Source organism: Erpetoichthys calabaricus, chromosome 2 (assembly GCF_900747795.2).
Source record: "Erpetoichthys calabaricus chromosome 2, fErpCal1.3, whole genome shotgun sequence".
Classification (NCBI taxonomy): domain Eukaryota; kingdom Metazoa; phylum Chordata; class Cladistia; order Polypteriformes; family Polypteridae; genus Erpetoichthys; species Erpetoichthys calabaricus.
Window position 1 is genome coordinate 209,999,730 of NC_041395.2, and position 26,915 is coordinate 210,026,644.

The window sequence follows — 26,915 nt, forward strand, 5'->3', positions numbered from 1 at the left end:
GATTTGGTATCTTGTGGTATAACATGTGTACTGAAAATAAAACATGATGTTATATGTCGTTACAAGTCATGGTATTTATAGGACACTGTGTATGTATGGGAGAGAAACCACACATCTTTATAAAATCTAAGATCATTCTCACATGCTATGTAGTGTTATCAAGTTTGATGTAGCTGCTTTATTATGATGACTGTCTTAAAATAAAGATGTGCATCAAAAGAAGGACACAATGCATGTGTGGGCTTTGTTTTCTTATGACACAGCATGACAGCGGGCAGTGTTCCATTTACTGTGTGCCGCCAAACGATGGACCTGCAAAATCTGTGGTTTTGTTCACACATATTTACTTCTAAAGCACATTTCACATAAACAAATAAGACTAAAACCTAAAGATGATTTTTCCATTGCTATATTTAGCGTCTGTTAATGACTGTTTATGCATAAATGAAGATGTGTGATCTGTTTACCAGAAAAGGATAATAACATTTATTAACCACATTGTCATTATGCTCTTTCTTTAATAGCATGCAGTTAGTAATTGTGTTCCAACAGGTACTTTAAAGTACAATATATGAACTAGTCTCTCTCTTTTTAAACTAAATTCTGCACCTTGATTTATAGTACTGTACTGCTCTTTCAGAGCTCCTAGGTTGGCTTTTCCTTTGTTTTGCAGCAGATATCATTACTGAAGAAACATCTCATTTGTCCCATTTAGCTTACAAAGAGGGTGCACTCCAAGAAACCCAGCATCTGTGCCAATAATCAGGTCTGAATCTGCTGAATCATTCAACTGTGTAGTGTTACAATGGATTCACAAACAAATGGCACTTCATTCAACTATTACATTTTTACTGTTTTAGATAAAGCAAGATGTGTTCAAAGATAAATGATTTCTCTCACTTAGTAGCAATAACAGTCCTGGTCTGTCGATATTTAGTAATACATTAAACCTTTTTATTGTTAATATACCTTACAACATTTATCATTTTAAAAACTTCTTCATATTAAGCTATGGTTTGCACAAATAGTTTACATTCATGTGCAAAAATTAACAACTGAAGTTGCAAGCTGTACCAATTTAATTAGAATAATAGTTCAAAATACATGACGTTTACATACAGAAAGAAGACACAGACAAGCAGTTCTACTAATGGAACAAGTGCCTCTGTACTAAATATGTCAAATGTATTTTGTAACAATTCTAATAAATCATTGTATACAGTTATATATTTCTCAGTCTTTAGTTTAGTTGAATTATGCTTAATTAGCAAGTCTTACTGACAGGTCACTGCTCATTCTGTAAAGATTCTTTGTATCTGTTAGGTCTTGAATGTTGATGTTCAGAACAAAGATCTCCAGTTCATAGCACATCTTAAAACCTCATCCAAATGCACATATGATGAATTACTTGTAGTATTTACACATTTATAGATGCATACTCAGTCTGAGAAAAAAGAAATTAAAAATTTGTGTCAGTTCCAAACAATAAAAATTAGTATAAAATGTTTTTTTTTATGTGAGAATCAAACAAAATAAGGAAGTGCAAAATAGAGCTAAAAGCTTTGGATAAAAAAATAACAAACCCCAAAAAAAGCACTCATTCAATCAATCAGTGCTTGTTATATTTGACACACTTTCAAATAATGCATAAGAATATAACTTAAATTAACAATGGAATATAGAATAGCTCATAACTCAAAGGAAAACAAGCACTGAGAAGAGCCTATAAAATGAAGTAGTATATTGAGAGTAAGAATTGATAAATAACATAATAGAGATAGCTTTAAAGTACAAAAGTATTAAAACAAAAAATAAAATAAATGCTTAATTGGCAGGTACTGAAAGTACTCATAAAGAAATATATATTTTCACGACTGACGTTTCCTTTCTTGACCTCAACGGGAAACATAACTTTATAGTTTAAGGCTAAAAAAACAGGACAGTAAGAGGGGTTAATATCTGATCTTAAATGCTAGATTATACTGTAATGGGTTAAAGTTTCCACGGTATATTGGACACAGAACACTAAATCTAAGCTACACCTTAAAATTATTTTTTAAAAGTTCTTTAATTACATGGAAGCAAGTGCAAGGATTCTAGAACAGACATGACAGTAATTACTTTACTAATCTTAATAAGGATCCTTTCAGCAATGCTTTGACTCAACAGAACTTTGTTAATGTATTTTACCCACTGATGCCATACCCCATAAATGAGAATATCTCACTATTTTAGCTATAAGAATATTTTTGCATTACCACATCCTCCAGAGTCCTTCTCAGTTGTGTGCCTTTCTGTTCTCTACAGACTGACTTTGTAGTCTCACATACTGAAATGAAGCATTAGCAATGTCAGATGAGCACAGGTATGATCAATATGTTTGGAAAATTTGCAAAGAATGGTGATAAGGTTACCTCTTTTTTTCCACTTCTTGTAAATACAAGTAAGAATTACAGCCATCATTGAGACAAAGAAAACCGCTGGTAGCCCATAAAGTATCATCTGATGAAGACAGTCTATTAGACAGAAATGAAAGATGATTTGCCACCAAGATCAACTCCAAACATAAACCACACACAATTCACCCATGTCTGCTTATTTCCCTAAATAAAAACTATAAAAACAATAACAATCATGTGTAAATATTGAAGACTATGATCATAACATACTGTATGTATCCTGTTCCTCTTAAGTGTTTTCTTTAAAACTATTTTCAACAGCTATATAAAAAATAGGAGATATAAGTTTAGACATGACAACCCAATACACAGTATACATCAACTGTTTTTCTTTTTTCAAAACACAGAAAAGTACTTCAAAATGCCATATTTGCCAGAAAACATAAATATATACTGTATGTACTAAAACATATTTGGTAGTCTTTTTTTCAATATAGATTATATGTTTCCTTGTTTTTACTAATGTTAAACATGCATTATTCAAATCCTTATTCAGCATATATGACAATAACAATATTTCATCAAATGTTTTAAGAAAATACTTTATCCGATGGTTGTATTAAATGAAAGTGCCTGGTGAAGGCAAACTTTCCAAGAAGACATTAATATCAGCCTCATGTAATTATAAAATCATATAAAATGTAAACAAAATATATCCACCTATCCATTTTGAAAACCTATTTTAAAAATTCTATAATTGTAATTACAAACAAATTATGAGCCATTAGTATTTCAAACCATTTACCTGTATTTTGCTTATTTTTAAGGGTGGCTTCTGCAATCACATCACCATTGGTGTCAAGTAAAGCACATTTGATGACTTTCATTAATGTATTAGTTGTAACGCTGAGCTGGCTCACATATGTGTAACTACCATTTACTCCCATTATCCATTTTTGACCATCCAATGAAATATTAAACACTTCTTGACCAGAGGCTGTCCACACTAATCTGACTTTCACAGATAAGGCATCAGTCACCAAACAAATCAGAGGTATGAGGTCCTGCTCAACTGTGGCTTCAACATCCCAAGATGGAGTCATTATCTGGGCACTTGGTTTCACTGCTGGGTCTGCAAATAAAAGTTAAAAAACACTGCACAGTGAGATGAAATATATATATATGAGCTTTTTTTTCTTAAACACTCACAAAAGTACGAACAGCAATAAAGAAAAGCCACCTAGAATGAAATCTGTAAACACTCACTGGAAATTAAACGGACACATGCCTTCATATTACCTTTTCATCTGTAGTGTTTCTGAAGGAAGAAACTAAGGGACAAAATTAAAAATGACCAAAAGCGCTCCGATTTTAGGCTGTTAATGTATGCTTATGGGTGGTGCATCGTAGTGCTGCTGCCTCACAGTTAGGAGACCCGGGTTCGCTTCCCAGGTCCTCCCTGAGTGTTCTCCCCGTATCTGTGTGGGTTTCCTCCAGGTGCTCTGGTTTCCTCCCACAGTCCAAAGACATGCAGGTTAGGTGCATTGGCGATCCTAAATTGGCCCTAGTGTGTGTGTGTTTGTATGTGTGCCCTGCCTTGGGTTTGTTTCCTGCCTTGCACCCTGTGTTGGCTGGGATTGGCCCTGTAGTTAGGATATAGCTGGATGGATGTATGCATATGTATTTTCTGTGGCAGACATTGAGCAGATACCAACTAATTAAGTATTGAATTGACTTAGATAAAATCAAGTTCAAGTTTAAATTAATTTATTTTCACACATACAGGATACAGTTTAATTATTTTGTGCAATACTTAAAAATTGGCAAAAAGTCACCATTCTGAGGTGCCATGTATAGCAAGCATTGCTTGTCAAACATGAGCCTTACTTGAATCATGCTTGCATTTTAATTTATTTTACAAGAAAAAAAATAAAAAATGTGAAGCATATATAAGTTTTTGATTTTACATAACATGGTCAATCATCCATGATACGAAAAAACACAAAAACAAAATACAATCCAATGGGAAAAAAAATGGCAAGTACAAAAATATGTTCCAAAGACAATCCATGAAGCACAGCCCTCAACCACCAGGTGCCTCACAGACCTGTACAACAAGAGATCCCCATCTAAACTGACACTTCATATAGGATATAACAGCCAATGACATAAAAAGATTTGGCACAGGCCCAGCCTACTCACTTCACGATTACCTTTATGAATCCTTGCCAAATTTAAAAGAATTTTCTGAACTAATCCATGTAGACAGAATTTGATTTTTTCCATTTTCAGATAACAATATAAACCATTACTTTCCATCTTAGCAAAACGAGTTACTGTGCAAGCAGAGTTTTAATGGTAACACAATGTTACGTGTTTTATCCCATCTGGTATTGCTCTAAATATTTTGTATAAAGTTTTAGGAGTGCTATTAAATCCAAGGCTTTCAGACAGATATACAGTACTTTTATATATAATATAATTTTGCCCTAGCAGTTTTAGTGTGAAATATTCCCAAAACATATGACCTAGTAATGTGGGTGCTTGATAACACCACTCACAGGTTTGATCCTGCCTTGTGGACACTTGCAGGCAAGATTGTGGACAATTTATAGTTTAATCATGGCACATCTGAAATATGTTGAACTATAACACCCAATCATGGATTGCTGAGGGTTAAGTCTTATATTGGCATCACTGAACTTATGGCTTGTAGCAATGAGATGGGTTACCACCTCATCACTTCAGATCACAATTATATACGAACACACTCTCCCACACGTTGACTATTTTAACCAATAATGGTTTAAAAAATTACATATTGACCAAAGAATTGTTTTGCATGAACATCATTAAGTGAATAATGCTCACAAACGAAGTTCCTATTTACAAGGACTTTTTAAAGAACCTTATTAACCTTAAAGCATTATTAAACATTGTTTTCTTATTTTCTAAATCTTAAAAGGGATGTTATTTCCTATACATTTTACGATAGTATGGCCGAACATTATATTTTCAGGTCAAGAGACACATTTTAGTAGTGATAGGTAAAGGAGAGAGGAGGAAGAGGACAAAGAACAATTTAGTAGACAGAACTGCTACAAATACACACTGGGAATCCATCCACATTATGCAACGCGAATAAAGAACAAAACTTAGAGCAGAACTACTACTGTCAGGATTTTGTTTCCACTTAATTGAAACCTCTCTAAATACAACTCTTTAACCTAAATATTAAAAACACAGTAATTCGGTGCAATGCACCAGTAATTTGGTACGTTTAGAAAAAAAGGCAACTAATAACAGATAATGAAAAAATTTTTCTTAACTTCATGAGATGAAAAGTCTTACTTGTAGCTGGAGGCTTTGAGGTTGACTGCATTTAACTCAAAAAGGTGGTATGATGACGATTTATATAGCCTCCCCTGTACCTGTGCTTTTATTTCAGTTATTTTGCCAGTTTTGTTTGGTTAAAAATATTATAATTACATAAAAAAGCAAGTATTACCAGTACTTAAAAAATTCACTATTTAATAATCTATAATTACACAAAAAGTTATTTTTTACTTAATATTGAAAAATGTAAACCTGTTTTATCCATTTGAACATTAATGAAAAGTTTGCTTTCAAGAATGCTTTCATGTTTCACATTGTAATTTCTGTAACTTTAACTATGGCCTTTATTCTATGAAGAATGAAAACATGAGATAAATCAAGTGTGACCTTGTAAAACACAGAACCAGATCATCAGTAACATCTGTCAGCATCAACAACAGGCTTACAGAATTCAGTACATAGAGGATGCAGTGCAGTTTTAGCTGTGCAGTAAACAACTATACACATGGAAAGACGTATGTTAACACATATATTTTCCGTTTGCTCTTTGTTGCATGTTTTAACATGTCTAAACACACAAAAAAACCCTTGGAGACATTTCCGCTCCATGCAGACATTTTGTTGAATCATGTGAAATGTGTTATGGAGTTCTGGTATGGCAATGTCAGCTTTGCTAATTATGGCAAATGGCAGTCATGGTGATTGCAAACCTACATTGTGTCAGAGACAGAGACAATATTGAGCATATTACCCCACACCACCTAGAACATGTATGTGCTCAGCCTCATCTGCAGGAAGCAGGAAACAAGAAAGAGTGGTTGCTAGGGAATTACAAGGCCCAGCTTTCCTGTATTGTACATTTTCACGATTTTTCTAACAATGTGCAGTGCTCCTCTGCAGTGATATGAAGGTGCACCACAAAATATAACAGATATTTCTGGTGTGCTGCACACTATTTCCTTTTAACAGAAAGTATGCAGGAAACACAGAAGTATGAATGAGGCCTTAAAAATTTTTGGTTGCAACGTATCTCCTGCTTCATCAGCTATCATATTTTCCTGTTTAAGTACTCATTCTGAAAATGTAGAATTTAAAACCTAACAGTGGTCTGTATTAATGCTGAAAGATATTATTCTATAAATGAGCATTTGACTTTTTGCTCTGGCTCATTAATATTTTGGTGTTATTTTATCACTTATCTGAAAGAGAGAGCACACTAAACAGGCTTACATAAAAGTTAACAATAAAAGCATGGCTTCTCTACAATTACATTATTTTTACCTGGGTCCATTATGTTAGAATTAAAAATCATCATTACTGTACTTTAAAGTGCATCCATAGTAGACATATCAGAAACTTTTGACCAAACATTCTTAAATAAAACTAGTGTTCATTAAATGTCCTTGGAAAAAAAAGCACTAAACTACTAGATTATTACTAGATCATTACAATTATGACAAGATCAGTCCATTCAGCTAAGCATGGCTTGTCAATATTGTGGAAAGCATACCCCCGGACACAGAGAGGCAGACACCAGAATGTCCAAAACACTTCTTTTATTTTCTTTTCACACCACAATGCCTTCCTCCACCAACTCTTTCTTCTTTCTCTTTCTCTTCTTCTTTCTCTTTCTCACTGCCTCTCCCCTCCTCACAAGCTTTGTCTCCTTCCTCCCAACTCTGGCTCTGCTTCTGGAGGGAGGCAGTCCCTTATATACTGACCCGGATGAGCTCCAGGTGCTCCCCTTGACGACACTTCCTGGTGTGGCGGAATTGTCTAGAGAGCCCTCTGAAGCACTCCGGGTGCCCCTGGGAATTCTTCCAGCAGCACTTCCTGGTGTGGCGGAAGTGCTGCCATCCAGGACTTCACAACTGTCTGGGCGCCCCCTGGTGAGTGGCCACGTCCTCCGGTAGGGATGAGTGTCCCAGCTTCAGTCCAGTGGCCCATAAGCAGACCCGGGCGGCTGCCCCCTCGTGGCCCAGGGGAGGTATTGTCTGTCACGGGGACCATCCAGGCGTCCCGGCTGGGTAGGGTCCCCATCCATCTGGGACAATATCTACTCACCTAACTCTTGATTAGGAACATTAGAACTTAAACCTCATTCCAAGTCCTTAAATTGAGAAACAAGTAATTTAACAAAAGGAAACAAGTTCAATAAAAGACATAACTCTAATCAATGACTAATGGCCTCCATAGACTCACCTGTGTCATGATCCTTTGATTTATCTTGTAAAAAATTTAACAAATGATGCATTAACCTCTAAGGTTTTTATTATATTGGTGGACAAGTTAATACAGGATATGCCTACATTATTCATCTTGATTTACATGTCCATTCTGCAATGCTTATTTCTTTAATATTTATTCATCATTCATTCTCATCTGAACTTTTGGTGGCCAACACTTGATACCTCAGCTTCAATACTTTAGCAAGGACCAGAAGTTACTCTGCTCACAAAATGCACTCCTGCTAGGACACCCAACTCACTTACCAGGAAAGAGCTACATTTTCAAACTACAATAACAAGGCTAAGAGCTGCTTCAAGAGCTGCTGTCTGCTGGGAATTATGAGTGTGGTGCTCTGCCCCCAGGATTTTACCTATGAAAGGCCTGTACAAATCAAAAACATTACCAATATGGCTGAGGGTGGCTACCTTAGCAAGTGTGTGGGGATGTCTACTGTATATCCTTTCGGCTCTCTCATCATTACAGCAGAAAAGGCTGCACAATTACTCTAACAGAAGCCAGAAGGTTCTCCTGCCAGGTTACCTTTATAATAGACCTTCAAAAGAACTAAACAAATAACAAATCACATAAACAAGCACACTGTGGTGGGTTGGCACCCTGCCCAGGATTGTTTCCTGCCTTGTGCCCTGTGTTGGCTGGGATTGGCTCCAGCAGACCCCCGTGACCCTGTGTTTGGATTCAGCGGGTTGGAAAATGGATGGATGGATAAACAAGCACAACTCACTAATTACCTTCATCACTGATGATATCATATCAACAAACTGATATCACTATTACCTTCATTACTGATATATGATATCAACAAACAAGGCAAGCTTCAGTGAGATAATATTCTAATTTAACCATTACTTATGGCTATTTGCAAAGAAACCTGGCATCAAATACAAGGAATCAAAAGCAGAAGAAAACATATGACCTGAACAATTCCAGTCAATGTCTATACAGCAGGCTTTGTTTCAGTTTAACCATGAGAAAGCTGTTCATGTAATTTAAAGAGTCCGTTCTTTTTATTTTTATATGCTGCCATGGTGCAGCCTTCCTCTCCTCCATTGAAGTACATTTTCATTTAGTAGGTGGTATAGTACCATCCACAGACTGTGTAATGTTTTGGTGTAGCTTTAGAACTGCATCAACCTCTCTCATACCAATGCTGTATTCTCATGTTAAAAGCTGTGTGTTGTTTGCCTCTCTCAAAAGCTGTATAACTTTTGCTGCTCTGGAAGGCTGTGAAGCATCTGTGTCAATTCAACAGAGGTGATTTCTCTTATTCCTGGTGTCATCAAAAAATAGGAAGACTGAGAATTTCCGTTGACTTTGCTAGCTGTGGACCAGAAGTATCATAAGCTAATTACGAGATACAAGGTAAAAATCAAAGTTCCAAAAAGCCCCTATTTCAAATCTTCTTGCAAGCCTATTAGAATATATACAGTATATTCTAATAGATAAATACACTTCTTCTTAATATCTGCTTCACATTTGCATATTTTTCTGGAGTTCTTCTTGGTTTGCATCCCAGAATTAAAACTCTGTTCAAGAATATTGTTATTCCCATCATTTTGCTTAGCTGATGGTTCAAGAGAAGAACAGATCTAATGAATGCCTTTTCTAAATTGTTCTAAACCCTTGTAAACCCGTCCTTTCTGTGTCATGTCGGAAGTCAGACTCTGCAGCCTCTTCCCTTCCCCTGACAGTATGGTGTAATGTAAGTCATTAGTTCTTTGCATGCATTTTGCTTCTCACAGACTTTTGCTAAACTCCTGATTAAATACACAGAACTTGAAATAATGCTGCCGTTTCCCTTATGAGCTATATATTATATTTACATGCATGATTACACAGTTTATTTACTTAAAAGTTACCTCTTATCTAAATTGTCCTAAAATAAAAATGTGCAAGTTAATATTATTCTTATTTAAAAAAATGAAAAACCTATCCTTCTTGTATCTGCTTAGGAGCGTAGAAGAATTGCATAGCCAAATTGGTGTAAGGCTATTCAACCACACTTTATTTTATGAAGCGCCTTTTACAGAAGTCAAAAGGTTCTTTACAGAGCAAAACCGGGCAATTCCAAATAACAGGATAAGCTAATTCAGGATAATCTAATAGCGTGAGTCAAGAATCAGGCTTCAGTCACTTATCAAGAATCAGACTTTTACTACTTAGCAGTTCATGTTTAATGTCCACTCTGCCTTCTTAAAATCCTTCTGTTGTGGTCACATTCAGTCCTTTTTGCAAATATTGCTTGTGATTTCTCACCTTTCTGATTTCTTGTACAGAAATATGCATTCATGCACATAAATTTCTAGGTCATGTTTTTGGAGAAATATGAAGTTACAGTTGATTTGTCACATGGTTTTGCACAATAAATAATTAAAGATTAGCTCTCATTTTTCCCATGCAAATAAAAAGTTAACTAAAGACATTAAGTATCACTCCAAACACAGCTGCCCTGAAGCTCAAACAACATTCACTGGACTCTGAGTATTTCATAAGCTTTGTATCCACATACATAATCTCCTTATGAAATACTCATCTTTCATATATAAAACACATTTTATTATTATTATTATTATTATTATTACGAGGGATGTTCAAAAAGTTTCCGCACTTTTTTAAGCTCTATTTATTAAGAATTTCAAAAACAAATTACATCACTTTTCTACATAGTCATCTTCATTTGCAATGCAATTTTCTCAGTGTCATATCAACTTTTTAATGCCCAGTTTCTACTCCTCCCGCTTTCACCGTTTACAACAAAAATATAAAAGTGTTGAAATTTTTTTTATGTTTCTCATATTATTATTATTGTTATTGTTGTTGTTTGGTTTTCCTTTTTGTATATGTTATATATTACATAGTTTTACTTATTGGTTTCATTATTATACCATACCATTATGCCCGGAGAAACAAAAAGAAAGTTCTTTGTTTCCAGAAATTTCTAGAAAAAGGAAGTGAAACAACTAATTAAATGCTGATTGATTTAGTGCAGAATTTTTAAGTTTTCTTTTTCTCATATCCCAATCTTACATTGAACCAGCCCTTGATGACCATCTGGTCTTCCGTCTTGGACAATCACTGCCAAGAGTCAGGCACCCCGTGGAGAAAGTACGTAACCATGTTCCATTAAATACAATCGAGACCCTACTCAAGTTCCATTAAATGAATTCGAGACCCTACGCAAACCAAAAGTGACAAGTATAAAAACAATATTATCTTAAAATTATACCACACCCTAGGACTTGAGGCCCTTGATTGTCAGACATGCTGAATCATCACAAGTCCTGACCTGCTCAACCCTGGGACTATTGAATTGCAGCCACCCATTGACTACCACCCTCTAAACATCTGCACATTCAGGCAGCATCAGGAGGAGATAATGGTAATGGTCTAAGTGTATTCTGGGTTTAATTGGGGTTTTGATTCACCAGGTATCAGTTCCCTGCTATTAATTATTAAATAAAATAAGTATTGACAAAGTTATTTTTAACTAAAATCTTCTTTTTTTAAATCACCTGATCACAAAGGTCGGGCAATTATGTTACCAGATGTGTCATATAAATAGGACAGCAAACTTATTTTCCTTCATCCCTCAGTGGATAAAACAGCTTCATATTTTTTATGAGTAGTACTTACTCGTAGGATTGTTATTTTGGTTTTGACTTTAACTTTCCAGTGACTTCTTTCCATTTGGTTTCTGGTTACTTGTTAGGGTTTCATCTTATTGTTATCCCCCCTTGCTTGTCTCAGACAGCATCTTTGTTTTCATTTATCATTTCCAGGTATTTTAGTTCTCATAACAATTCTCAGGCACATCAGTGTGTCCATTAAGGATAGATTCTGTATTTTTCAAGTTATTTCTTCACAATTATGGTATATATTAGTTTACCACATAAAACCATTCAAAAGTGAAGGAGAAATTTATAAACATAACTAGCCTGCTGTCGCATTTTATAATGGAGCTTATGGATACTGGGGTACCATTCTAAAAAAACCTTTAAAACTTACTGAATATTGAATATATTTCTAGCCAAAACTTTTATTGAGTGTTGATCTGCACTTTAAGATTATGCACATATTGTAAATCAGCACATCTGTGTCATTTTAAGAAAGAAAAAGGGCAAAAAGCAAACCATTGTTGTGAGAGTGAGCCATTTTAAGAGAAGTCTGACTGGCTGTGTGTTTTACTTCACTGTTTGTATTTCCCTGTGAAAACTTTTCAGGGCTACTGGTTTAGATTCACCTTGGAAAGTCGTTACTGACAATGAATGTTGATGCACAAATGTGAATTACCATCTCAGCTCTATAAACAACTAGACAATAATAACTGAAAAAGTTATTATGTTACATTAAAAAGTTATTATTACATAAAAAAAGGACCCCTACTCGGTTGATTAAAAAATTGCACAAAATTTGAAGTGCACAGCAAGGAGGACCAAGCAGTCTACAAAAACAGAAAGTACCAGCCATTATTTCTTTCTATTTCAAGGACTGCACATACAGTAGCATGTAATCAAGTGACAACTGAACAGACGTTCAGTTCAGTTCAGTTCAGGACTGGGGTATAGATGGGGCCTATCCCTGAAATTATTAGATGGATGCAAGGTAGGAACATTCCCTGGACAGGCCACCAGTCCGTAATAGTGTGAACTCACACACACGCACACACATACACCATAGGGCCATTTTAGCAATACCAATTCACCCAAGTTTACAGAGGCTGAAGTTTAGTAAGTTCAGCACAGATGTATTAACATAAGCAAAATAGCATGCATCTCACTCCAAAGGCTTTGTAAAATAATAAAACAGAATGTAATAGCCTGGTAGCGGGGGGGGGGGGGCTAGCGTTCGGCAGCTGCTGCAAGCAGACAAATGAGCAAGAAATATATCTTTATCCTATGAAAATATTGCCAAGAATCTGTGATAAAATAATTATTTCTAGTTTCCTTTCATTATCACAAGGGTACCTCATAAACATGGAGGGCATGTTTTCATAAATCAAAAAAATGTTCTGCTTCAAAGTGGGTGTATTTGTTAAATGTTAAGGCTTTTATTAATACAGTACTTTTTAAACCTGGGTACCCTATAGCTCCATTGTAAACTACAAGAAGAGAGAAGGTATTTTTAAAAGTAATAAAAAAAATACTTCACTTTAGACACAACTTCAAGTGCCAAATGAATATACACCATGACTGTCCATAATTTCATCTTGAAAAATACCAATCTCATCTGGCAGGGAAAGAGAGAGAGAGAGAGAGAGAGAGAGAGAAGGAGAAAGAGAGAGAGAGCATCTTAACCTTCTGCAGCTGCATTCATTATGCTGAACACCAATGGGGTTTACCTGGAAAAACCTGCAATGGTTTACAGGATAAATGATTATTTTAATAGATGTTATAATACAAGTATAAAATTATTACTTATGTTGTGACTGATTTTTGTTGCTATTGTAATTTAGTCACCCTTGTGACCTTGAAATGATTCTGTTGGCCAAACTACCTTTCCACGGTGAATTTCTCAACAAAGAACCCATTCAACTCATGAAGCTGTTCACTCCCTTTTGGACACACAATTTCTGGTTGGTCCAGGACTTTTTTAGATCGTTCAAAAGGTTAGAGGTCAACATTACATCATAACTTAGATAAAATTACTTGTCTGGTCCTTAAAAACAAGTCCCTGAAGCCTCACCTTACAAGCTACCACGCTGATATATTTGTTACAATGAAGTACTGGAGAACATGCACATGAACAAAAAGAATAAGTCACAGAAATTAATTCATTTGGATAAACAGTGCATTAAACTAATTTTAACTCCCCTTTGTATGCTACAACCTCTACCATGTCTCTAGTTTCTAAAGGTTCTAATCACTAAGCAAAGCAAAGACATTTACAACATTTATTGTCTAATCAAGTATGGAAACAGAATTTCAATAAAAGTTGTGAAAGGACACCCAATGACAAAAAGATACATCGCCACGATAGTATTAAACAACGTGAAGTTCCATATTTAATATCTGTAGAAGAGAGAAACCCACACAGCACCACACGCATATTTTCTATGTGCGAGGAAAACTCAGCGACACAGTCAAGAACTTACTAGCTTTACTAAATCACCAGCAAGATTCCAGGATTCACACTGAAGACATTGAATGCATGAGGTATCTGTAACAGCACTAAAAATGTTCTTTTGTATCACTTATTTTTACATGTTACATGCCATATGCCGAACAGAAAATTCATCTTGTTGTTCAGTAAGTGGTCACCCTACATCATTTAAAATGACTTTCCATCAGATCAGTTGCTTAGTGGCTAAAAATATATAGTATAAGCATACCTGTCACAATTAATCTGGAATTGGAACCAGGAAATAAATTAAATGCTGATCTCCTAATGCAGAAGTATATCCCAGTGTCCACTCTCTGAAGGTTGGAAATGGTAAAATTGAAAATCCCATCTTTTGGATTTACTCTACTGGAATACCTGACATAAGGGATGGGAACTGAGCCAAAATGTGCTACATAGTGAATGCTTCTGTCGGGTTCTCGTCGATACCAGCTGATAGGGGAGAATGAATGTGTGATATTCTCAGGGACTTGCACTGTACAGGTCAGTGACACATTCTCTCCACTGGCCCTCACTTCAGCTAGCATGGACCCTGACAACCTGGTCACTGTACCTGTGAAGAAGAAAACAAAAAGCCTTAGTTAAACACAAATAAAACTATCCATTCTATTTTGGAGACTGCATAATCCCATTCTGAGTTGCAGGAGCATGAAGCCAGTCATGGACAGAGTGCTAGCATTTATTAGCCTCTAATCATGCATATACCAGCACTAGTCCAGTTAAGAGATGGAAGACTAACCTGCAAGTGAAAGGGCTTCTGAATGAAAGCGAGATTAACTTGAAGAAATTTCAAGAAACCTAAGAACAACACGCAAACTCCATACAAAGAATACCCTGGCTGAAGTTTGTTGAGATTATCCATTTCCTTAACCCACTTTATCTAGTACAAGGTCACATAAAGTCTGAGGAGAAACTGACTTAAGGCACGAATCACCTCTGGACATGCCCATAGTCTTGTGTGAGGTGTTTTCTAATGATACATTTATAACTCTTCTCTATACCTGTTATCTGGCACACTTGTATTCTCTCTTGACTCACACTATGTATGAGGTTTTTTTCTTGCACAGTGGTAACTATCTGAACCAGAAATGTTAATCCAAACTGGCTGTAATGGCTACAGTCTTTCAACCAGCATATTCCTACTTAACTGGATTTGAATTTAAATCTAATTTGTTGTTCCTTTACTATTTGTACTTTTGGCAATTTGGTTCAAAACTCCACAGCAGGTTGTATTTACTTGGGAGTCTGACAAGTATGACTCGGTCTGCAAATCAAGTTGGTATTTTGGTAAAGTTAAAAATTATGACATCTACAGTATTTACATTTCTTCTTTGGTTTGCAGCTTTTTTAAATGTGGTTCTATTTTCTAAATAGAAAAATGTTGAAAGGTTGGTGTTGTATTTAAATCATAAAGTATATTCTAATCCAGAGGTCTCTTCTTTTTCAGCTTTGCTGTTAACTTATTTTGTTCCCTACTCCACAATGTAATTTAATATTGATATTTAATAAAGAGCAGACACCACTGAGTATTAAAACTTGATTGAATGAGTGAAGGCAAAGCCCATGCACTTAACATTTTGAGCTTCAGTTCTTATGGCAAGCTGATAAAAAAAAATAACCTGTACTTATTACTAAACACATACAAATATAAATGGTATATATAATGTTTTTTGAGAATGGCACTACAATCATTGGAAATTTCTCTCTATGTCTGTTTCTTTACCCCATTTTTTCCTTTTCTTTCTCTCTTTCTTCGTGTATGCTATGTAAAGATTTAAGAAATTATGACTTTCACAGTTTTATTTTTTCAATGCATGGGTTTGTCTTTGTACATATTTAAAAATATAGATTTCATGCCTCTCTCATTTTGTACTTTTCTAATGTGAAATGCAACAAAATGCACTCGGGTCTTTAAAAAAATTACAAAATTTTAACTTTTACGGTTTTTCCTCTCGAAAATGTTATATCTGATTTATTGGGTTAGAAGAATAATTAGTAAAGGTTCTAGTGTGGGACTTACATAGACAAAATACAAAAGATATTTAATTTAAAAGTCCGCTATATAACAGCATAAACATTGTATGACTTTCCCTTCCCAATGTAAATAAGTAAATATACTCAATTCTAGGTGAACCGGTGAAAATTAGGCAGCATATTCTAACAACTTCTCCCATTTGTAATCCGCATACCCGTACCGTCGCGGGACTGGCAGTCAGTCCACCACAGAACACACCAACGCAGACGCTCGCATTGGTCTGACTTTTTAACATCCTTAACAACACACCCTATTCAATCGCTCTATATAAACGTCTCATGATAAGATGTATGTTAAAGGACTTTAGTTTTTATTACACTAAAACACAACAACCTCGCATTCTTAACCACAGACGTCGAACTGCCTTCGAGTTTTGAGGACACGTTTGCCTGCGCACATCACATTAGTGTTGGTACTGGATTATATAGCGCCTGCAGGATTTCTTTCAAACTAACCTTTTATTTAAGACGAATCCCCGTTCTTAAAGGCACTTCTCCTTAATTATACGGGTTGTCCCGGTTCTCCCTGCAGTCTCAGTTACAAATACATTACGCAATGAAAAATAGAAAGCTTTCACAAATTTTTTTCACAGTTAATGATAAACAAATTAGCATCCAGCCCAGGGATGTCTCCTGCTTTAGTCCGGATGCTACCAAGCGATTCTCCAACCCCCTTGACCTAGATCCGGATTAAGCGGGTTTGATAATCCATGAATTGATTCACTTATACACGATTACTTCTCCGATTTCTTCTTTTCCCATTAAATCGTTAAACAACGATCAATGAACGTTCAAATGAAAATCGAAATGTAGCCAACAACTCGTCACAGCCTCGGCTCCGAACCAAAATATTCATGGGGGCGTCTGTAATCCCTTGGAGAATTGGGTGGATTAACATAATATTTGCAGAGGTTTAGCCCAACTAAAAGACCCCGTGGAGCCGAGTCTGACTAATCAACCAAGTGTTGGAATTGTACTATTACGCCTACAGTTTTAAAACGTAAAAAAACGTTTTTAAACAGTTTAATACATATTGGCATTTTGGAAAAAAACAGTATAGGAACAAGTAATATGATGAATAACACGATCTATTTTCGAGAAGTCTATATCCACTGTAACTATTTTCATCTGGCCGACGCGCATTCGGTAGAATTCCTACAGGCAGTTAATTGTTTTCAGTAAAGATGTTTAATCGATGGCTCGAAACTAGCACAAGAACTGACGAGTTTAGATTGGCGGCGCTGAATTTGCGGACTAATTGCAAGTCACTGAAAATGCTATACGACATACAGTGGATACAGTCTAAGGACGCGCGCTCCTTAATCCTTATCAGTTAACTGTTTAATCGGATCAGGCACTCGCGCGTTAGTGTACCACTCAAATCTATCTATCTATCTATCTATCTATCTATCTATCTATCTATCTATCTATCTATCTATCTATCTATCTATCTATCTATCGCGATCCTAATATCGCCTGTTGTGCTGCGACACTGCCCAAAGTATGTGAACAATAACTGCCAATCAGTCATAGGTATGGCGAATAATAAGAAGAATAGCACTAATAACAACGTATTGATCACACAGCTGTGTTTACTAAAGCAAAAGAGCAACACTTACCTTGTGCCATTAAAATCAAAAATAACATTGTTGAAAAAGCCGAGCCAACGGCGTTAAATGCTGGAAGTAGCATTAATTCTAATAGAAACGTAAAACAATCAGAAAAGTTAACTTCAATTGGATGCCTCTGTCGTGTTGCTTATGGTACTCTAAACAGTTCTCATACGGCTGTGCAATTTGTTTTAACCTAGTGGGCGTTTATTACAGTGTCCGGTAAAACTACAGACGCTCCAATGTCGCAGACCGGGGTACCCCTAGGCCAGTGCCATGGAGTCTAACTCGAATGCTCAGGTATTTCAGTTGTACAGCACTGTGGTGCCATCCCCATGTGTTTATACTTTACGAGTGACTATACAGCTACAAGTAAAGTCTATTGTTCTGTTCTTTGGTGATGGTGATAAGCGCTATGCCCTACTATTTGGAGGTGAGCATTCTAATTGTAAAATATCCTTACTATTGTTTAAATTTCAACTGATTTGATAAACAAGCCTTAGCCAGGGATGCATAAATAGTTAACCAAAATAATATAATTCAAATGGAGAGTGTTGCTCACATCCTTATTGATCGAGGTGTGATTCTTTTGCGATGTGCAGAACGGAATAAAAAAAAAGTATTTCAACAACTAATTTCTTTAACAAAATTGTTTTTTGTTCATTGACATAGGTGACAATCTGTATTCTGTAAAAGTCAATTAAAAAGTAAAGAATTCAACTTTTGTTACTCTAATTAATTTACACATTCATACCTCAGAAATTCATATATTATATATATACATATATATTGTTACTATGTTTGTCTATTTTCTATGAATTTTGTAAAAACCTAGTGGCATGTTTTTGCACTTACAGTACAGCAAATGTAGTAAAAGTCATGTCTGACAGTGGCATCACTTTCATAGTGTCATGAGAAAGTAAGGAAATCCATCCTTACATCTTCCAAACTCCAGAAGAGGGTCAGGGAGCCTCTCACAGCAAGTATCAGAAAGGTAGGAACAGTCCCTGGACAGGGTGCCAGCCCACCTTAAAAGTAAGCTTAGAGACCTAAAATGAAACATTTAAATGTTTTCAGAGAGGCCAAGTGTTATGGAAAGTGAAAGAATTCCAGCAAAAAAGCAAATGTTTTGGGTGTTAGATCAGTAAGTGGCAGGTGTAAATCTTTTCTCCATGTAGTGATTCTCCATGTACCTCCTACAACAGCACACCAGCTAGTGTAAATAATTATAGGAATATGACATCTGCTCTGATTCTGAGGTCCATTACAAGTAGAGTAGGGTACATTGACCAAAACAACTACAATGCTAAAGACCACTGCAGGGAACCAAGGAAACAGGAAGGCTTAAGTAATATGCAATTATGTTAATTTCCATAACTAGCAAAAATAATATAAGTAGTAAAACCCCAATAATATAAAATATTGTTAAAAAGTTTATAACAAAATTCAAATTAGTTGTCATATTAACATTTTTCTAATTTCCATGATATGCTCAATGCAATTTCTTATCTAGAACAACATTTCTTTTTGGAGTACATTTTTTTGTGTGTATGCCTGGTGTCATTAGGCTTCTTCTGAGTGGCTTTAGCAGACCCTTTGACCTTTCAGTGTTTTGTTCAGATCTTTGCTTAGGTGTGCACATGTGCAGCATGAACTTATCAGTTCTGCCTTGGGATTTGAAGTCCAGAGACTTTCCAAGTGACCTCTATCGGAAGATTTATTGTCATGGAATTAAAAAGGATGCACAAATACTGAGGACTGCACATACATTATTATTTTTTGTTACAAAATATTGCTATGGCATGGAAGAAATTAATAATTGTTCATTATGGGCACAACAGGTACTGTATATGTTCACAGGTTGGTTGTCATTGTCTTGTGGAAGCCACACCACATGTATGCTTGTGGCTTACCATTTTTTCAGCACCTGGCTGGACATCTATACATTTTATGTATGCAAATATTGGCTTTACTATAATATAATATAATATAATATAATATAATATAATATAATATAATATAATATACGAGGGATGTTCAAAAAGTTTCCGCACCTTTTTTAACTCAATTTATTAAGAATTTCAAAAACAAACTACATCACCTTTTTACATAGTCACCTTTGTTTGTGATGCAATTTTCCTTTTTAATGCCCAATTGCTACTCTTCCCACCTTCACTGTTTCCAACAAAAATATAAAAGTGCAGAAACGTTTTGAATGTCCCTTGTAATATAATACTACTATATGTATCACTGCACACAGTGTTTGCTTTTTTTACAATATTTGTTATTATGATTGACTGTTCAGTAACCTTACAACCTGTTGATAGAAACTATACCTCAATCTACACTCTTAAAAATAAAGGTGCCAAAGTGGCTCTTCAGAGCAATGCCAAGGGGGAACCATTTTTGGTTCCCAAATGGCCAAACAACATAAAAGTTCCAGAAGGAACCCTGATTTATTTTGATTCCTAATAGGCTCCATAAATAACCATCAGCACAAATTTGAAAACAGATTTCTTAAATACCATTGGGTTGCTGATTTTAAAGGATTCTTGCTGCAAACAATAACACAGGCTAAATTTTGGTTTTCTTGATCTGTTACTGTCCTACTAGACATTAAATATTTCTGTTTTGTTCACTTATTAAGAACCTGTTCAAAGCCCAAAGAACCAACTTCAGTTGCAAAGAACTGTTACCACAATGAAGGGGTCCTTTGTAGTAAATTAAGGGGTCTATGAGGAACCACACCATACAGTAAAGAACCATAAAGTGCCATTAAAGAACCGTTATTTTAAGAGTGTAATTGGTGCAACTGCCAATGATCCTCTGCTGTTTGGCAGAAGGACGGAGTGGGGAAAGTGACTGTGCACAATGGTTGAGTTCCTTATTAATACTGTTTGCCCTTCCTAAGACAGTGTGTTGTACATCTCCTAAACAGAAGGTAGCTAGGAGTGGGCAATGTTCTCTGCTGCCGTGTTTTACCATCTTGAGCTGAGCAAAATGTGAGCCAACAAGAGTGAGGGTGGACTCTACAGTGCACCAGGAGAAATCTACACATTACTCAGACATCTGCCAAAAATATCCAACTGCAGAGCCAGAGTGCCATACGTCACTAAAGGTCTACGCCTGCAGTTCTAGAGAGAAGGGTATTGCTGCAACACAAATTTAATATATGATCGGCTGAAGTCAAAAATGATATGCCACAACCACTTTAGGCCGGCCTGTGGCAATATCTGCTTGCTTTTAGACCAGCAATTATAGGATGGAAGTTAAGGTTAGGGGTTAGTGTGGTTAGTGTGTAGGATAAATGGCTAAGGTTAGGGGTTAGTTAATGCTAAGGGTTAGTTTTGTTAAGGTTAAGGTTTGGTGTGGTCAGCATCTCAATCAATTAGATTTGTGACAACCTATAAATGTTTATTACCAAAGTGGTGCGCTAGAAATGTAGTGATGTCACTTCTGTCCTGAAATTGCTGTCATAGACCTGCGGTGACATATGTTGCTGTGGCTCTAGAGGTCAATACATTTCAAGATTATAGGCACTGCTAAGCCTTCTAGACCAGTCTTTCTTACGCTAAGGGTGGCAGACATGTTTGTGATGGGTCACCACATGGCTGTGTAGTCAAATTAGCCCAGTCTGCCCAAGTGCGACTTATATACTGCCCTCTATTTAGCTACAAAGCAAAGCACTTAAGTCATCAAAGAAAGCTTTGTTTCTATGGCATGAAAGTATACAAAAAATATTCCTCACGACACGATTTTCCCTGTCACAACAGGTGAAAGAATCAAACTGTGATCATTGACAAGAAAAAATACCAATAAGAAAGGTGACGAGAAGAGGGAATGGCAGATAATATTGTAAAGTGAAAAATCTGTGGTGCTAGTTTGAAATGTCGAAATGAAATGATACAGGAATTAAATGATTTTCGGAGTGTTACGAATGGCGAGTGAATACGATTGAGGCATACTGTATATGTTGTGTACTAAAAAGCAGTTTCAGTGGTTATGGGCAATGCTTCATTGTGTCCTCGCTGTTCAGGTGTCCATTGATTCAAAATCTGTGGCAGTGGTGTAAGGAAGAGTCTGCGTTAAATTTAATGTGGCCCTGTAAAGATGAATGCCATTTCATCATACTATTCTAAAGTGCTTGGATAAATGTTATTCTACTGGTAGTGTGAAGGAAACATTCGGGACATTGAGAAACTTAAGAACTACAGAAAATATCAAAACGTCGAGGCATGGTGTAGCGATTGAGCACTATGTCATTTGGCGGCATTAAACATTTATAAGGGGACAGGTCAATAATTTATTCGTCAAGGTTTATTCTTATCTCCCGCATAAATTACAAATAGTACATACAGGTTTTAGAAATAATTTACCTTTTTTTTTAACTCAGTTAATCGAATTGTTAAATGAAAACCTGGAAATGCTGAACTATGAAATACTGTATAATGTAATGGTGGCACTCATTTGAAAAATGTTGTTTGAACAAATATGCCTTTTAAGACATGGTCAATAAACTGTATTGATTAGCTATTTTTTGACTTTTTTACCTTATCTGGAACATTCATCAAGTGACTTAGTTAAGTGATAATTCATACTGTCCTTTCTAAAATCATCAGATCTGCACCCCAAGAATTTCTTTCTCATTTAGCTTAGTAAGCATTTACACTGGAAGTAATATACCTGAGGAATCTCTTCCCTGTGTAGAATAATTGTTGTTTCATTAACAAAATGTTTATTTTCCACTTTTCCTTGTAAGATCTACTCATGTGAGAAATATGCTTAAAACAAAACAAAAACTTTCACTGTTTATAATAATAATAATAATAGTAGTAGTAGTGTCAGTAGTATTATGTTCTTTGTCTGCTTCTGTTGTCACTATGGTAATAATTCTCCTCTTAGGTCCTTGTATGGTATCGATTTTCATATTTGTGTCCTTAGATTAAAAACATTAAGAACTCCTGTTCTTCACAATAGCAAATGTGCCTGTTTCAGTTTATCAGTGATGGTCACTCCAAGAACTTTACAGTTGTTCACCCTTTCAATAACACCCAAAACCCCCCATGGAGTAGGTGGATATATTGTCTGCTTTCTGCTTGCTACGGTATTGTCTTTGACCAAATGGTTTTGCTGATATTAAGGCTGAGATTGTTGTCCTGGCACTATCGAGTCAGCATTTGAACATCTTTGAAAGCTGTCTCATCCTTGTCTATGATCAGGCCTTTAACGGTGGGGTCCTCCGCAAATTTTATGATAGTGTCAGAGCTCAGTCTGTGGAGCTCAGCAGACTACCCTGTGTTGAGAGTCAGCATGAAAGATGTGATGCTGCCAGTCCACATATGCTGAGGTGTGTGTTTTTCTAGTGTTTATTTTTTCCATTTCCTTTTTTCCTATATAGAAATTTACCTTCTTTAGACCTAACATTCTTAAATTTAATTTAGAAGTGTATTAGTGGTTTTGGTCTTCCTGAGGGTCTTTGAAGTTTTGGCTTTTACTTCATATATAATTATAGCAGTTCTAAACACCATACTTTAACCATTCTGGTATGAACTGCTTGATTTACACCACACATGCCGCACAGCCTGAAGTTTCCGCCACATATCTGCTGCTTCTTCTCAGTAGTATTCAGTCAGGTTCTCAATTAGTCTTTCTGAACTTTTGCTGGAATGGTGTAATGGTAGCACTGCTGCCTTGTAGTAAGGCTACCTGGGTACGAGTCCCAGGTCCTCCCTGCATTTAGTTTTCATGTTCTCCCAGTGTTTGTGTGGGTTTGCACCCATAGAACATAGACATTCATCTTAGGTGGACTGATGATAATAAACTGGCCCTAGTGTGTGTGTGTGTGTGTGTGTGTGTGTGTGTGTGTGTGTGTGTGTTTGCCCTGTGATTGGCTGACACCCTTTCCAGGGTTTGTTCCTGCCTTGCACCCCAGCTGGGATTGGCCCCCATGACCCTGTTTAGGACTAAGCAGGTTAGAAAATGATCGACTAACTGAACTTTTGTTTTTCTTTCTAAATTTAGAGTGATGTTTTTTATTATTATTTTTTTAGCTTCTGTACTAGACTGAGCTTAAATAGATATTATGAGCTTTTGAAAGCTTTTGTGCTTTATTGCATTCCTGTGCTACTCTCCAGTTTGATTCCTTATTGCTTATCATATTTTATCTTCTGTTTGAAGGTAGTCATTTGTGGTTCTTTACAGAGAAACAGAAAGTATTTATTCTCACAGATTCATTTAAATATACTATTTTCACAGGCGGGTGGAATCCATAACCAAAATGAATGACTAGCAGAGCTAACAAATTCTATATACACATTTACAATTACAAAAGGGTTTAATTATTTTTATCCTGATTATTTTTGCTTTTGTGATTCTATTAAAGTGACTAATTCTCTGATGTAGTTTTACATAAATTAAAATCTTTTAACACAACTATTCAGTTTCACTTGTTTTTTGATATACATACAGTATATTGTTTTATTGTATCACTGTTATGGTGACATGACCACATTACCATTTTATTTTGGAGTTTCATATTGAGCACCACCATATCCCGTTAATGTTTTCATTCTTTGCCCATATTGTTTGCAGCTGTCACTCTAGTAGCTACAGTACATGATGTCTCCAACATAGCCTATATTTACAGGCAAGATGGCCAAAACTGTTTGACAGCATTTTTGACAGATATTTTTTCCCCTAGTTTTGGGTTTTGTCATCTCATTTTTACTGCTCCCAGTTTTGACCTTCTGTCTTTTTTCAGTTTACTCTTTTTGTTTCCTCAGTCAATTTCTATTTCATTTTGGTCTTCACAGATCCTTATAAGATTGCTAGGAGTTTTGTTATTTGTATAAGATTTTGTAAATTTTCAAGACTTTGTTAAAATGTATTATAAACTAGTCAAAGTACCACATGTTACCAGTTATGTTTGCATAATTGGTTAAGGTAAGAAAGCAAATATCTACAGCATGTATTTTGTAAACGTTAATCCTTTTGTCATTGCAGGCTGAAATGCTAGTGTTCCATGCATCATCTACACTGTCTCCCTGATAAATATCAATTTGCCTGCTCCCATGAGTTGAGAAGTTGTTCTTTTTGTGTAGGATTAGATTCCATAATTGCCGTAACTCCTTGCTTGGAACCATGAATGCTACTTTTTTGTATATCTTGGTTTAGTGTGGTTTCACAAATAGATGGTTATTCACACATTAATAAACAGCATGGCTTGTTGAATAAGTTAATGGATGTACCACAGAAAGCATCACACTAGGGGTGAGGAGCATAGTTTCTGGGATTCACAGACTTCACTGTTGGTCTCCATACCATTACAGGAGAGAGCAGCAGTAGTAGTATGCAATCATGTTTTAATGATGACTCAAAGTGAATTAATTCAATGTTGATTTAAAAATTGTTACAAATCACAATACTATAATGGCATCAATGCCTCAAATTATCAGTGCCTCATAAAAATGGATTTGAATGCATTTCTACCATGGAGAAACAGTAAAAGTTACAAATGACATATTGAGTTGTTCTCCTTCTACCATGTTCTGAACAGTGACTCAGCATGCACTAAAACATCCATCCATTTTCCAACCCGCAGAATCCGAACACAGGGTCACGGGGGTCTGCTGGAGCCAATCCCAGCCAACACAGGGCAGGGACCAATCCCGGGCAGGGTGCCAACCCACCGCAGGACACACACAAACACACCCACACACCAAGCACACACTAGGGCCAATTTAGAATCGCCAATTCACCTAACCTGCATGTCTTTGGAATGTGGGAGGAAACCGGAGCGCCCGGAGGAAACCCACGCAAACACGGGGAGAACATGCAAACTCCACGCAGGGAGGACCCGGGAATCAAACCCAGGTCCCAAGATCTCCCAACTGCGAGGCAGCAGCGCTACCCACTGCGCCACCGTGCCGCCCTATAAAACATTATTATCCATATTACTAACCGAGAATGGTAAACCGGATGGCATGGACGCAGGTACACGGCAATGGGACCATGAGACATACTGCGCAGGCGCGTACAGCGCGCATCTCATAAACCGCACGCGAAGTTGTATCCACCGCGCACGAAGGAGTCACGGCCCAAAAACGAAAGAGCTCAACTGACTTGAATGAGAAATGAAGCAACAACACGCCCATAGCTAACGACTACCGACAGCCACACAAAAAAGAGGACTCTGCGCTGCAGCCCAGATTCAAACGGAAGAGGCTACGGAGGCCCCACGGGTCCATAAAGTACGGAAGGCACAGGTGTCAGCGCCATATTGTGTGTGGCACTACTGCGGAGTGAAGGCACAGGCGTCACCGCCATATTGTGAGTGGCACTACTGCGGAGTGAAGTTAGGAATAATGTGCTGCTTGGGTCGACTAATGTATTTCAGGATACCCAACGCCAGGGGTAGGCGAGCGAAGCGAGCAGGGGGCAGAGCCCCCTTGTTTCATTCTGTTTCATCATAGCTCATCTCAAATGCACAAAGTAAAAGTATGCAGGTGTACAATAGCATTGACTTTTTAAAAATATGTTTGCTTTGATGAAAAAATGTAGTGTCATCAGTTCATTTCAGAGTAATTGTCACGTGTACACAGTGCAATGACACTCCTATCTGCATGTTTGACCATTGTCCCTTTCCAGTGGCCCAAATCTTGCTCCTTTGGTTATGTATTATATTCACCTATCCATGTTTAATATCCATCCATCCATCCATCCATTTTCTAAGCTCACTTATAACATCACAAAATAATAGGTAGTGCCAAACATTGCTTTGCATATGCAATTTTGCAACTACAAAACTCATTAAAAATGGGTTTTTCTGGAGTTCAAATAAAATAACATTGTTATTTAAGGGTTTGAAAACACCATAAACCCATTTGGACCTGTATTTTTCACAGAAAGGGTCTAGATTCAAATAAGTGTTGAATATTCAATATGGTTAAACACAACTCACAATAAGACAACATGATGTACTCCGAGAGAAAACCTGTACTTCAGTAAGCCAATAAAACAGTTATTCAGATCAGCTGAGAAGAAAACACTATACCGGTGGTCTTAGAACCAATTCTACTTTGGCCAGTAGAAAACTTTATGTATGCCGATTACAGTGTGTGATCCCATCATCCTCATCACACTCCTGCTGCTTGAAGGGAATTGTAGTCTCCAT

The 26,915-nt window shown here is 36.5% G+C and overlaps 1 protein-coding gene across 1 annotated transcript; it reads right to left on the reverse strand.

Annotated features, from left to right (window-relative positions):
* Positions 1 to 1,920: 1,920 nt before the first annotated feature.
* On the reverse strand, positions 1,921 to 26,915 carry LOC127526644 (uncharacterized). Its single transcript, XM_051922586.1, has 8 exons — positions 26,855 to 26,915; positions 18,937 to 19,059; positions 17,753 to 17,830; positions 14,311 to 14,652; positions 3,205 to 3,531; positions 2,415 to 2,516; positions 2,259 to 2,329; positions 1,921 to 1,926 (listed from the first exon to the last, which is right to left on the reverse strand). The coding sequence occupies exons 1-8, from the start codon at positions 26,913 to 26,915 to the stop codon at positions 1,921 to 1,923; spliced, it is 1,110 nt and encodes a 369-aa protein (XP_051778546.1).

What these genes read in the sequence shown, in the direction of transcription:
- LOC127526644 (XM_051922586.1), bottom strand. Translation starts at nt 26,915, where the DNA reads ATGGAGACTACAATTCCCTTCAAGCAGCAGGAGTGTGATGAGGATGAT. An exon ending in GGATGATGGGATCACACACT is followed by an intron (nt 19,060 to 26,854) that starts GTAATCGGCATA and finishes GGTTCCCTGCAG; the next exon opens with TGGTCTTTAGCATTGTAGTT. An exon ending in TAAAAATAAGCAAAATACAG is followed by an intron (nt 2,517 to 3,204) that starts GTAAATGGTTTG and finishes TCTGTCTAATAG; the next exon opens with ACTGTCTTCATCAGATGATA.